This window comes from Trachypithecus francoisi, unplaced genomic scaffold (genome assembly GCF_009764315.1).
Source record: "Trachypithecus francoisi isolate TF-2019V2 unplaced genomic scaffold, Tfra_2.0 Lachesis_group8, whole genome shotgun sequence".
In the NCBI taxonomy this organism is placed as follows: Eukaryota; Metazoa; Chordata; class Mammalia; order Primates; family Cercopithecidae; genus Trachypithecus; species Trachypithecus francoisi.
The window spans coordinates 28,335,924-28,348,072 of record NW_022681473.1 but is presented as its reverse complement, the minus strand read 5'-3'; the positions used below and the strand labels follow the sequence as shown (position 1 = coordinate 28,348,072).

The window sequence follows — 12,149 nt, the reverse complement described above, 5'->3', positions numbered from 1 at the left end:
GCGGATCACGAGGTCAGGAGATCGAGACCATCCTGGCTAATACGATGAAACCCTGTCTCTACTTAAAAATACAAAAAAAACTAGCCGGGCGACGAGGTGGGCGCCTGTAGTCCCAGCTACTCGGGAGGCTGAGGCAGGAGAATGGCATAAACCCGGGAGGCGGAGCTTGCAGTGAGCTGAGATCCGGCCACTGCACTCCAGCCTGGGTGGCAGAGCAAGACTCCGTCTCAAAAAAAAAAAAAAAAAAAAAAAGAAACCCAGGCAGTGCCCAAACTGATGGGTGCATGTTAGAACCAGAGTCTAGCACAGCTTAGAAATCATTTTTCTGCAGGACTGGTCTTAGCCTTGCCCCGTTGTCACTGTCTTCCTACTTGCAGGTGACCACACTGTTACAACGAAAAAGAGATCTGTACAAACCTGTGAATAGGAACCTGCAAGGGAATAGATGCTATTTCTGGGTACCACAGTTGTTTTGGGGGTAGTTAGGCTGGAAAGTCCCAGCCAACTTCCTCTAAGAGGCGCTCTCAGGCCAGGAGTTCTCAATAAAAGCTACCCTCTCTTTTCAGGTGTTGGCTACATTCGTGGTTTTAAGAAAGCCTGAGCACCTGAAGGCAGCCCTTGGAAAAGCCCTTTCCGAGGGCATTCAGGACCTTCTGCTCCTAGAGGTGAAGCTGAACTGTCACCAGGACTTATGACCCGTGGCTTCGCTCCCATTCTGCCCGGCGAGTTCCACAAGATGGGCTCCTTCCGCAGGCCTAGACCGCGCTTCATGAGCTCCCCCGTGCTCAGCGACCTTCCCCGATTCCAAGCAACTCGGCAGGCTCTGCAGCTCAGCTCCAGCTCGGCCTGGAACAGGTGAAGGAGGCCGCAGGATGTGGGGTGGAGGGCTGCCAAGGGCCATGGCAGGGAGGGAGGCATCCGGGGGCTGACTGAGCTTCTGCTGATTCTGGGAAGGTCGTGATTATGGGGGTAAATGATGACAAGAGCAAATTTTTTTCCCCTTTATTTAGAGACAGGGTCTCACTCTGTCACCCAGGCTGGAGTGCAGTGGTGCAATTATAGGTCACTGCAGCCTCAAACTTCTGGACTCGAGTGATCCTCTCAGCTTCAGCTTCCTGAGTAACTGGGACAACAGGCACATGCCACCACACCTAGCTAATTAAAAAAACAATTTTTTTTTAAAGGACTGGGGTCTCACTATACTGGCCAGGCTGGCCTTGAACTCCTGGCCTCAAGGGATCACTCCCACCTCAGCCTTCCAAAGCACTGGGATTATAGGTGTGAGCTACCACACCTGGCCAAGAGGGGAAGGTTTTTTTACATCCAGTGTGTCTGTTAGCTTTCTTTGTTTCAGTAGCCAGAAAATAGACCACTGAGAGCCTCTGGCCTGTCAGAGTCAGTTTACCAGACTGGGACAGTTGTACTGGAATTACAGTCACTAGTCATGCTCATTAGTCACACCTGAAACTGTCAGCATATCCGAGAGTGGACTTCTATAAGTAACCTTAAGTAACTTACTTCCTACTTCCTGCTTGGGAAGATAAAACATGTCTGTGAAAAATTAAATGAGTGGCATAAACCAAAGATTATGAAGACCTGTGAGCCACGGGTGCTTAGAAGAGGAGGCACAGAGTTTTGTTAGGTTCTAGCCAACCTTTTGTGCACCAAGAATTGAGCAGACTGAATCGGCACTGTGTCTTATATGCTTGTGGGCTACTGTTTTTCAAATCTTTACAGATACTGTTTGGAGAAATTAAATGCACCATTATTTTGAAGCATGACTGAATTCTTTGTAGTTTGGATCATTATGGATCTTTTTTCTTTTTTTTTTTTTATTTTTTATTTTCTTGAGACAGTCTTGCTCTGTCACCCAGGCTGGAGTGCGGTGCTGTGATCTTGGCTCACTGCAACCTCTGCCTCCCAGGTGCAAGCGATTCTCCTGCCTCAGCCTCCTGAGTAGCTGGATTTACAAGTGCACGCCACCACACCTGACTGATTTTGTATTTTTAGTAGAGACGGTGTTTCACCATGTTGGCTAGGCTGGTCTTGAACTCCTGACCTCAAATGATCTGCCTGCCTCTGCCTCCCAAAGTGCTGGGATTACAGGCGTAAGCCACCGTGCCCAACCCATTATGGATATTTTCAATGAATGGACACAGAAAGCATGACTCTGATGATAGGGATGGAGAGAGGGGGTTCCAAAATGTTTTGGTGTTAAATGGATCCCTGTTCTTTAAAGAAAAGGCCAGGGCCCTTAATACAGACAAGATCGTAAGCAGCTCCTTTGCTGAAACACTGGGCTGTCGTCCTAGAGGCTGTGCAGTAAGCCCTGATATGGCCTCTCAAGGGACTGACTCTACTGCCCGTACACCTCACAGGAGTGGAAATATGAGGGGCCTGTAAGGCTGGCCTGCGGGAAATTCTTCCAAGGAAAGTGCTGTTAAAAAGGAAAGGAATTACTGGTTCATGTTAGTTCAAGGCCACCAAGCTTCCCTGTGAAGACAGTGGCTGTGAAAGAACCCCAGGCATGGGTCAGCTTCTGCTGGCAGGAAATGCCATTTGGAATCTCCCAGGCCCATGCAGTTTCCTGCAGTCAGATCCCATTGCCTGCCCTTGACTGTGGCTGCACCAGCAGGGCCGCCAGCGAGGTGAGGGAGGAAGACCTGCTGGCTTGCAAGAAAGCAGGGGCTGCTTTTGAGTCCTTTCGGCTTCCATCTTCCTTTCTCTCCAAGGACACTCAGGAGGAAATGGAGGATGGATGGAGAGTGTGACCAGGTTTGTGCTATGAGCTTCCTGGTCACTCCACCCACCTTCAGCCCTAAGCTGCTATTGAAATGGCCCAAGAAGAGAGATTCTCTAACCAGGTGTTATTCTCTTTTCCTGTAGCGTTCAGACTGCTGTGATCAACGTTTTCAAAGGGGGCGGCTTGCAAAGCAACGAGCTCTACGCCCTGAACGAAAACATCAGGTATGTGGCAGGCCAGACTTGGTGCCATTTTCCCGTATAAGCCTGAGCAGGGGCAAAGGGGCTACCCCCTTAGGAGCCTTAAGGGTTTTTTTTTTTTTTCCTGCTTGGCTCTTATTGCTTCTTCTGTCAGCTATGCTGCTTTCATGGCTGTTGTGTTCTGAGACCTATATCTGTCTAAACTTCTGATCCAGAGAGAATCATTTGTTCAGTATGTAGTGTGTTTTGTGGGGGTAGGGGTAGAGGGTTGATAGATGGCAGATGTCATTTATTCTGCAAGCATTTATTGTGCCCCTCCTAACCATTAGGCACCATAATAGGCAATTCAGCTTGGTTGTTGGAACCAGACTGCTTAGGGTTTTATTGCTGTTCTTCCTTTTACTAAGTGTCTTACCAGCAAACATTTGAGTGCGTCTCTGTTGGCCAGGCACTGGAGAGACAACAAGGACCAAAGACAGACATGGACCCTGCCCTCCTGGAATTTATATTCATTGGGAAGGGAATCATGAGTCAACTAGCCACACATGTGAAATGTAACAGTGCAACTAAGACAGCTACTCCAACACAGCTGATGTGATGAAAGCATATGTTAGAATGATTGATTTTTGTCAAGGAGGCCAGGAAGGGTGGATGTGATGCTGCTGCTGTGATCTGAAACATCCACGGATATTACCTAGGTGAAGAGAGCTCCAGTTGGTAGAAACTGCGCATGCAAAGTTCCTGTGGTTGCAATGAGCAAAGAACCAAAAGAAGGCCCATCCACATGCGTAGAGCACCTGAAGTTGGGTAGTTGTGCAGTTAGGTCTGTGTTTTGGTGAAATGAGAGCAGCAAGTCAGGCAGGGCTCAGAGCACCAGGATCTTCTAGGGATGGGAGATTGATCCATCAGGTCTTTTTTTTTTTTCTTTTGAAATGGGGTCTTGCTCTGTTGCCCAGGCTGGAGTGCAGTGGCACCATCTTGGCTCACTGCGGCCCGCGCCTCCTGGGATCAAGCAGTTCTCTGCCTCAGCCTCTGGAGCTGGGATCACAGGCGGCTGCAACCATGCCCGGCTCATTTTAGTATTTTTAGTAGAGACGAGGTTTCACATCTTGGCCAGACTAGTCTTGAACTCCTGACCTCGTGATCCACCCACCTTGGCCTCCTAAAGTGCTGGGATTACAGGCATGAGCCACGGCGCCTGGCCTCCATCAGGTCTTTTCAGGCCCTGGCATTCATTTGTTTCTGGATATGTTAAGTGTAGAACTTCAAGGCTAAAGACCCAACCCTGCAGTGGGCAGAACAATAAACAAGTACATTGTTCTGGTCCTGTTTACAGATAGTTAAGGCCTGTGTTAAGGTCAATGGGGTGTTTTAAGAGCTCTACTTTCATTAAAGTCTTTAGAATTGTATTAAATTTCCATCCATGTTCTTGAATTTCACATCTTATATAAATATGGAAGAAGACAAAAGATATCTAGCCCAAGGCCTCATTTTACAAAGGAGGAAACTGAGGCCCTAAGAAGTTGAGTGACAGGGGCAAATCTGGGTCAGCCAACCCCCACATTGCCAAGCTTCATTCTTCTCCAAGGACTAAAATTCTGGCCTTTCCATGAGGTTCTTTAGTTCACAATACAAGTATAAATAAATAAAACAGTGACTCAGGAATGTGCTAATTGTTCTTCACTTTGGGAGGCTGATCCTGAAATTGTACTTAAAAGCTCTGTTTGTGGACAGCTGGGATAAGTACAGGCCAAGCCAGATTTCACCAGCCCAGGTAGCCCAGGGGCTGCTAACTCAAAAGACTTCAGGTACCAAGCAGGTCTTCTGAATGGGTGAAGCTGGTGTGGGTGCCGGGTGGTGAGATCTTGTCCTCTGTCGAAAGAGGATTACCCTGGCAGAATACAGGCCCTATGATACATCTCTTATTTTTCAAGAAGAACTGGAAATTGAGATGTTTATGTGAAATTTTCTGACTTTTAAATGTTGGTAAATCCAAATTTCCCCAAACATTAGAGCAGGCCAAACAAAACACATCTGTGGACTGAATATGGCCAAGAAGCTGCCCTTTTATGATACTAGTCGTTGCATGCATTGGGGAGGTATTGCTGCTTCGGGGTGTTGAGTCCCCAAAAAATGCTAGGTACCTTCCTCCTACATCAATACATTCAACCCTCCCCACAGCCCTTTGTTATGAGTAGTTGATAAATGAGAAAATCATGTATTAGAGAAATAAAATAATTTGTCCAAAGTCACACAGCAATGAGCAGTGGCATAACGATTTGAACTCCTTTCTGACTTAGATACCTCTAGTAGTCTGCTGGGGCTGCCATAACAAATACCATAGTCTGGATGACTTAAACAACAAAAATGTATTTCTTGATGTTCTGGAGGCTGGGAAGTCCAAGATCAAGGTGCTGGTCATTTCCATTCCTGGTGATGGCCCTCTTCCTGGCTTGCAGATGTGTACTTTGTGTACACATGACCTCTTTTGCATTCGATGGGAAGAGCTTGCTCTCTGATGTCCCTTATAAGGACACTAGTCATGTGGGCCCTACTCTCATGACCTCATGTAACCCCAAGTATCTCTCAAAGGCCCATCTCCAAATCCCATCAAATTGGGGGTTAAGGCTTTAACATATAAATTTTGGGGGGATGCATAGCAACACCTTTGTTCTTTGGGCAATATTGTAGTGTCAGAAAGAGAGGTCTTATGCTGGGAGAGGGATTAAGCTGACGGTTCCTGATCTTTTTTTCTGCCATCGTTCCTTTCCCGAGGTCTCTGTGAGCCCATCTCTTATCATATCCTGTGACTAACACCCATCCTGAGGAGCATGACACTCCCCCAGCCCTCCTTTCCAGTGTTGGAGTTAGGGCTACTAGATGTCCTCTGTGTCTTGAGTGATTTTTCAGACTAGTGGGAACTACATATGGTTGAAGTTTGAAACTATTTGCCCAGATATAAATTGAGCCCAGAGTAAGCCAAAGCTTAAAAAAAAATCAGAGCTTTCTTCCCCATTTTTCTGTACCTTGCATTCTAGCCACACTTATATTAGAGAAGGCCAGAGGATGGAGATAGGCTTTCACATCAGAGACGCAGATTATAACTGAGGATGTGAAGTATCTCCCAGGGACTGAATGTGACCTGGATGTCCCAAGTTGAATAAAGCCAACCCTCCCACATCAGCAAGTGCCTGTGTGGAGGTAAACACAGCTGCCTTTATTCCAGCATCTTAAACACTAGGCTGCTCTCTGGTTACATTCAAGTAGACACTTGGGTTTTGATTTTCCTTTTGGAAGACTTGTTTGCAGAATAGATCTATCAACTCAACATGATTGAAGCAGGACTGGTGGAGAGGGTGGGGCACAGAATGGTAGGGATGTCAGAAAGAGATGTGCAAACAGAGAGGCCTCAGTTCTTCAGCCCATTTTTCAGTTGTGACAGTCCTCTTATATGCAAGAGGATTTGTGCTAGGCTTAATAGAAATTTTTAACCGAAGAGAGCAGTTTCTGGATTCAGAGAGACCAGGGATCAAGATTGGGCTAGCTGCGTGACCTTGGGCAAGTGACTTCATTTTTCTAAGTCTATTTTGTCTTTTATGAAATGAGGATAATAATAGCCCTAACCTCATGGTCACTGGGAGGATTGAGATAATGCTAAAAGCATCCTTAGTACAGGGTCTGGTGATTTAATAAAGTTTAATAAATATTAGCCATATGATTCTTATTACTGTGAACACTTAAGAAATAGTAAAGTGATACATAATGGGTGAGTACAGTGCATGAAAGCACAGGCCGATGTGATGAATTTCCCCATGAATAGTGCTGTGTATAACCCTCTCCTGGCTGGGTGTCATGCTCCCACTTGTAACCCCAGCACTTTGGGAGGCTGAGACAGGAGGATTGCTTGAGTCCAAGTGTTTGAGACCAGCTTGGGCAGCATAATGAAACCCCGGTTTCTACAAAAAATTACAAATAAAATTAAAAACTAGGTGTGACGATGCACATTGCACTCCAACCTGGGCAACAGAGCAAGATCCTGTCTCAGAAAAAACTTCTCCAGCAGTTTGGATGAGGTGAGCTCACTTTGAACTAGAGAGTCTGGGACAGAATCCTCAAAGAGTGGTGCCTGGAGTTGAAGTTTGGGTGAGGCTAAGTTCTTACAAGGAGAGCCAGCTGTTTCTCCTTTCCACAGAGAAAAGAACAAGAGGAAATGACTTTCTCAGTTCTCCATTCTACTCAAGCCAAATGGTAATAAACGTTTTGATGGAGTATCCAAGTCTGGGGTCAAAGCCTAAATCACGTTCTTTGGGTCACTCATCCCAGTCACCCTGGCCACTTTCTATCTGTGGAGTTAGTATGTACCTGGGAAATACAAATTTATTTAAATAGTAGCCAATGCAAAGGATGACTAGGAAGGAAGATGTTTTATGTAGCTGGGTCTTGTAATGCAGTAATTATTATAAGTGGCCTTTCCATTTATGACATGTCTTTTAAAATAGACTGTATTTTAAATGTTAGCAGATAGATTTTGAAGTAACTATGAGGAAGAACTTGGGACTGAGGAAGGTCAAGTTCTAAAACACAGTATTGGATCCAAAGACAGGTGTCTCCACACTGTAAGAATAAATCCAGCTGGGCGTGGTAGCTCACATCTGTAATCCCAGCACTTTGGGAGGCCAAGGTGGGCAGATCACGAGGTCAGAAGATCGAGACCATCCTGGCTAACACGGTGAAATCCTGTCTCTACTAAAAATATATATTAAAAAAATGAGCTGGGCGTGGTGGTGGGTGCCTGTAGTCCCAGCTACTCGGGAGGCTGAGGCAGGAGAACGACGTGAACCCAGGAGGTAGAGATTGCGCCACTGCACTCCAGCCTGGGCGACAGAGCGAGACTCCATCTCAACAACAACAACAAAAGAATAAATCTGTCAGGCCAGGTGCAGCGGTTCACCCTGTAGTCCCAGAACTTTGAGAGGCCGAGGCGGGTGGATCACCTCAGGAGTTCGAGACCAGCCTGGCCAACATGGCAAAACCCTGTCTCTACTAAAAATACAAAAATTAGCCAGGTATGGTGGTGTGCACCTGTAATCCCAACCAGCTATTTTTGGGAGACTGAAGCAGGAGAATTGCTTGAACCTGGGAGACAGAGGTTGCAGTGAGCCAAGATCGCACCACAGTGCACTCCAGCCTGGGGGACAGAGTGAGACTTTGTCTCAAAAAAAAATAATAATAATAATAATCCGACAGAAATGTCTCACCTCAATATAGTGGCCAGTGTTGCCCTGTGTAAAAGTCAGGGCACATGGTCTGTTGATATGAAAACCATAAATCAGAATATTTCCTATTGAAACTGCCTTAGGAGGCACAGCTTACACATTGTAGTATCTCTCAAGGTAAGAAAATGACCTTTCAGAATAGACGGATTCTGGCTAAATCCCCAGGCATCACAATCAACAATTCTGGCTTCCCTAAATTTCCATCTGCTGGAGTTTGGGCTGATTCTGGGAATCTTCTTGTTTTGAATTCTCTGTGGGGTGTTAGTGCGGCTTTTAACACCCCTCTCCAGCCTCACCCCTGATGTGGCTGCGTTTTGGCAGCGGGGACAAGTCTGGGCTAGAGGTCTGAGTTTCATGAGCCCTTCCAAGAATGAGGGCAGCTAAGCTGACACAGGAGTGCACTCTCCCTAAACAGTCTTTTCTGCCAACTCTCCCACTGATTTTATGCGACCGAGAAGAATTAGAAAAGTGTGAAAAAAAAAAAAGCAAGATTGATGTTTGCTGGTTCTTTGAAGAACCTGCTTGCCAATGTTCTTATAAGTTCTTATTCAGTCTTTGAGTATTGGGGTGTGTGTGTCGAAGGAGGGGCCATTGATTCATTGATTCTTTTATTGAATAAATGTGGAGTACGGGGCTGTATTCTGGGGTGGCCATTGAGTAGGTGGTTTGTGTCTTGGAGCTCTTATAGCAGAATGAGAGAGGAACTGGGCAGGTAGTTCTCGGGCAATGCTTTTAGAGGGGTGAAGGTGGAATCTGGAGTGCTGGGAGCCTGTGGAGGATGGGCACATAATTAGACCTAGGAGAAAGTGATACCCAAGTTGAAATCGGAAGCGGGAGCAGGCAGAAAGCACAGTTGAGGATCTAACATTCTTGCCACCACCACCACTCCATGCCCTCCCGCCTCCTCAAACTCCCTGGGAGGACTTTTTCTCTGCAGAAATAAATGCTCAGAGATGAGGTTTCCGGAAACCAGAGATGAGTTATCTGCAGCCGGCCTGAGACAGGAAACGCACATTTTCCTTCTCTCTCCAACCACCCTGCTTCTGTTCTTGTTAGGAGGGAGGAGGTGGTGTGAAGAAAACCCCAGAGATTTTCAAGGAAAGAGGAGGTTCCAAGAATTGTGTTTGATCTCTGACAGGTCTGAGTTGAAATATCTTCCTTCTGAGTCAGTTGCTTGCCGGAAACCCAAAGGGAAATCCACCTCCGATTTTTCCATCTCTTTAACAGAGTCTGTTGACTGTAGGAGAGGGGGACTCACAGTAGTGGGGAGAGCTGGGAGGGGACGGGAGGAAGGTGAGCCTGGATCCAGCTCACAGGCTGATATCATAGACCAATCCCTGGCCTGATGCCACGAGGTAATGATAACCGCAGACACTTGCTTAGCGTTTAGTATGTGCAACGCTCCAAGTGCTTCATGTAGGTCAACTCTTAAAACTCCCCACACCCTGTGAGATAGATAGTGTATCCCTGTTTTACAAGGAGGAAGTACAGATACAGAGAGGTGGAATAACTCACCCGGAGTCATGTAGCCAGAAAGAGCCTGAGCTGGGATTTGAACCGAAGTCTCCCATGTCCTTAAACCCTTAGTAAGTGGGCTACAAGAGCCACACAGAGCTGGCATTATCCCGATTTGGGCTTGATGTACCTGGGCATAGGTTCGTGAATAGATCATGAGGGGGCATTGGCCTTCTGAGAAGCCTAGTTTGGAAGGGATTAAGATGAGGTCTCTTCTTGGTCTGGGTGACTCTGCCCGATGATGTGTTACTACTTTGTACCTGCTGTGGCTGAGAAACAGACTTGGTTTTCAGGTTAAGAAGGGTTATTAGAAATGGCAGATTGGAAACCCATGGGGTTGGCGCATGTGGTGTTTGGCCTAAAAGTTGTTTAGAAATCTGGACCTCTCACCTAAAACTCCAGGTTTCCAGACTCTCTGGAAAAGGTCAGATCTGGGCACTGGACTCAAGGTCTGGCATGGAGCTCGTCAGGGGAGCTGAGGCCTGGCTGCTGGCTTTAGAGGGACTTTCTTGGTCTTTACAGTACACACTCACTTGCCTCCCTTCCTTGCCTGCCTGCCCCTGTGGCATGGGGGGTACCACTGCCTGGTTAGGTTGGCCTCCATTTGAGTTGGGATCTACCAGGGTATGCCCCTGGCAAAGCTCTGAGCATCAATCTCATCAGCAAAATGAGGATACACTCCTACCTGTGAGGCTGTTGGAGAATTTGAGATTCTGTGTGCAGACTGCTGAGCATAGTGTGCCGCATCACTAGGAGTTCAATAAATGCTCTTTGTCGGTTTTCCTCCCATGTTTCTCACTGTTCCCATTGCCACCCACTAGGATGCAGACACCCAAAACGTGAGAGTACTCCATGTCCTGAGTCAAGGATACCACCTCCCATGGGTTCCCATGGAATGGACCAGAGAAGGGGAGGGAGTCTTTCTGTGTGTTCCGACTTAAGAGAAGCTGTCTCCTTGAAACATATCCTATCGCAGAAGTGAGGTGGGTGATATCAGGACATTCAGCAATCAGGCTGGATGGGCATTGACCGACTACAGCATTGGGCACAGGACTCTGGAGGACCTCTGCTGTTCCTGGATCTTGAGGTGGTCTGGGCAGATCTCGCCAAAGGGCCAGGGTGCAGGGCTAGGGAACTTTGGGCAACCCCTACTTGCCAAATGGCACAGAAATGTTAACGACTGATATGGTTATTCCAACTCATCTTGGCTCACCTGCAGCACTTCTTGCAAGCTGCCTCATCCTCTTTAACCTCATGTGGGAAGAGAGTTGGGACAAGGAGAAGGATTTCGCCGCCTTTGGTCTTTCTCTGTGTGCAAGGCAGACTGACTATGTCCGAGGTGATTTCCCTCTGTCACTTCTGCGCTTGCCCACTCTGCTACCATCCTGCTGTCCCTGTGCCTCTCCACCAGCTTGACTCCAGCTTTTAGTAATGCCTCCTTTACCTTTCAGCCCACAGAAGTGGGAAGTTGAGTTGACAAGACGGTGAGGCGTGAGATCGCAGGTCTGTGTAATACCAGGAAATCCTGTCAACTGGGGTGGTGTCTCAGCTGGTCAGCCTGGAAGGGAGACAGGGTGAGATCATGTAGACCAGTCAGTGCTTCCCCATTTTTTCCCCCTATTATGCCTCCTTTTGGCTTTTGGCTGAAATTCACACCCAGTTTCTCATTTTGGTCAGGCCCCATGTAAGTGTCCCTTTCACATTACCCTCAGTTCCCGGCTTCCCTTTTTCTGGCTCAGTGGCTTGTGGTGGGGGTTGGTAGCGGTAGAATTCTGTTTTCAAATGAGACCAGGCATGGAAGTCCAATATGTGAAACAGTTGGCATATGGAGGCTGCTGAGGCTGAGGGGTTGCTTTCATGTCAGTTACATGTCCCGGCAATTCTCTTCTCCAAAACTTTGCCTCCACCTTCCTACCTTCTTATCCTTTCATCAGCTGGTCTGGCCCTACCTAACATATTACCCTCTTTATGAATTTCTCCTGGGTCCTCAATCCCAGGCATAGGAAATGCTAGTGTGGCTGTACTTGTAGGAAGATGCTGAGAAGCAGTGGGCTGGAGTTTTCAAGACCTTGGGATTCAGAGTCTTGGGTGAAGTCATAGCAGCTCATGCTTGCCAAACCTTGCTGTGGGCCAGGCAGCATTCTAGCAATTTGATGAGGATTAACCCATTTTACTTGTACAGTAATCCTATGAAGTAGGTATCCTTATCCTCCCCACATTCTAGGTGAGGAAACTGAAGTATGAAGAACCAGTGAATTGTCCCAGGTCATTGCTAACAACAGCTGCTAAGTGGCTGCCAAGATGCAGAGCCGGGCAGCTCTGGGCTCCCTGATTGCAACAAGACACATGTTATCTCTGGCCTGTGCTTGCTCGGGTCAGTTTCCTTGTGTATTAAAAGTGAGGCTATTATTGCTG

General features: G+C 47.2%; 1 protein-coding gene across 5 annotated transcripts in view; it reads left to right on the top strand.

The window, feature by feature from the left end:
* Positions 1–12,149, top strand: part of PRR5L (proline rich 5 like) — a 102,446-nt gene that overhangs the window by 25,084 nt on the left and 65,213 nt on the right. For 4 of the 5 annotated variants that reach the window (XM_033205042.1, XM_033205045.1, XM_033205041.1 and 1 more), the window contains 2 exons: positions 567–855; positions 2,887–2,967. In XM_033205042.1, the coding sequence (XP_033060933.1) occupies positions 692–855; positions 2,887–2,967 (245 nt within the window). In that variant the 5' untranslated portion in view covers positions 567–691. Of the gene's footprint in view, positions 1–566; positions 856–2,886; positions 2,968–9,550; positions 9,575–12,149 lie in introns of those variants that run through there. The other variant, XM_033205046.1, reaches the window with a different exon arrangement.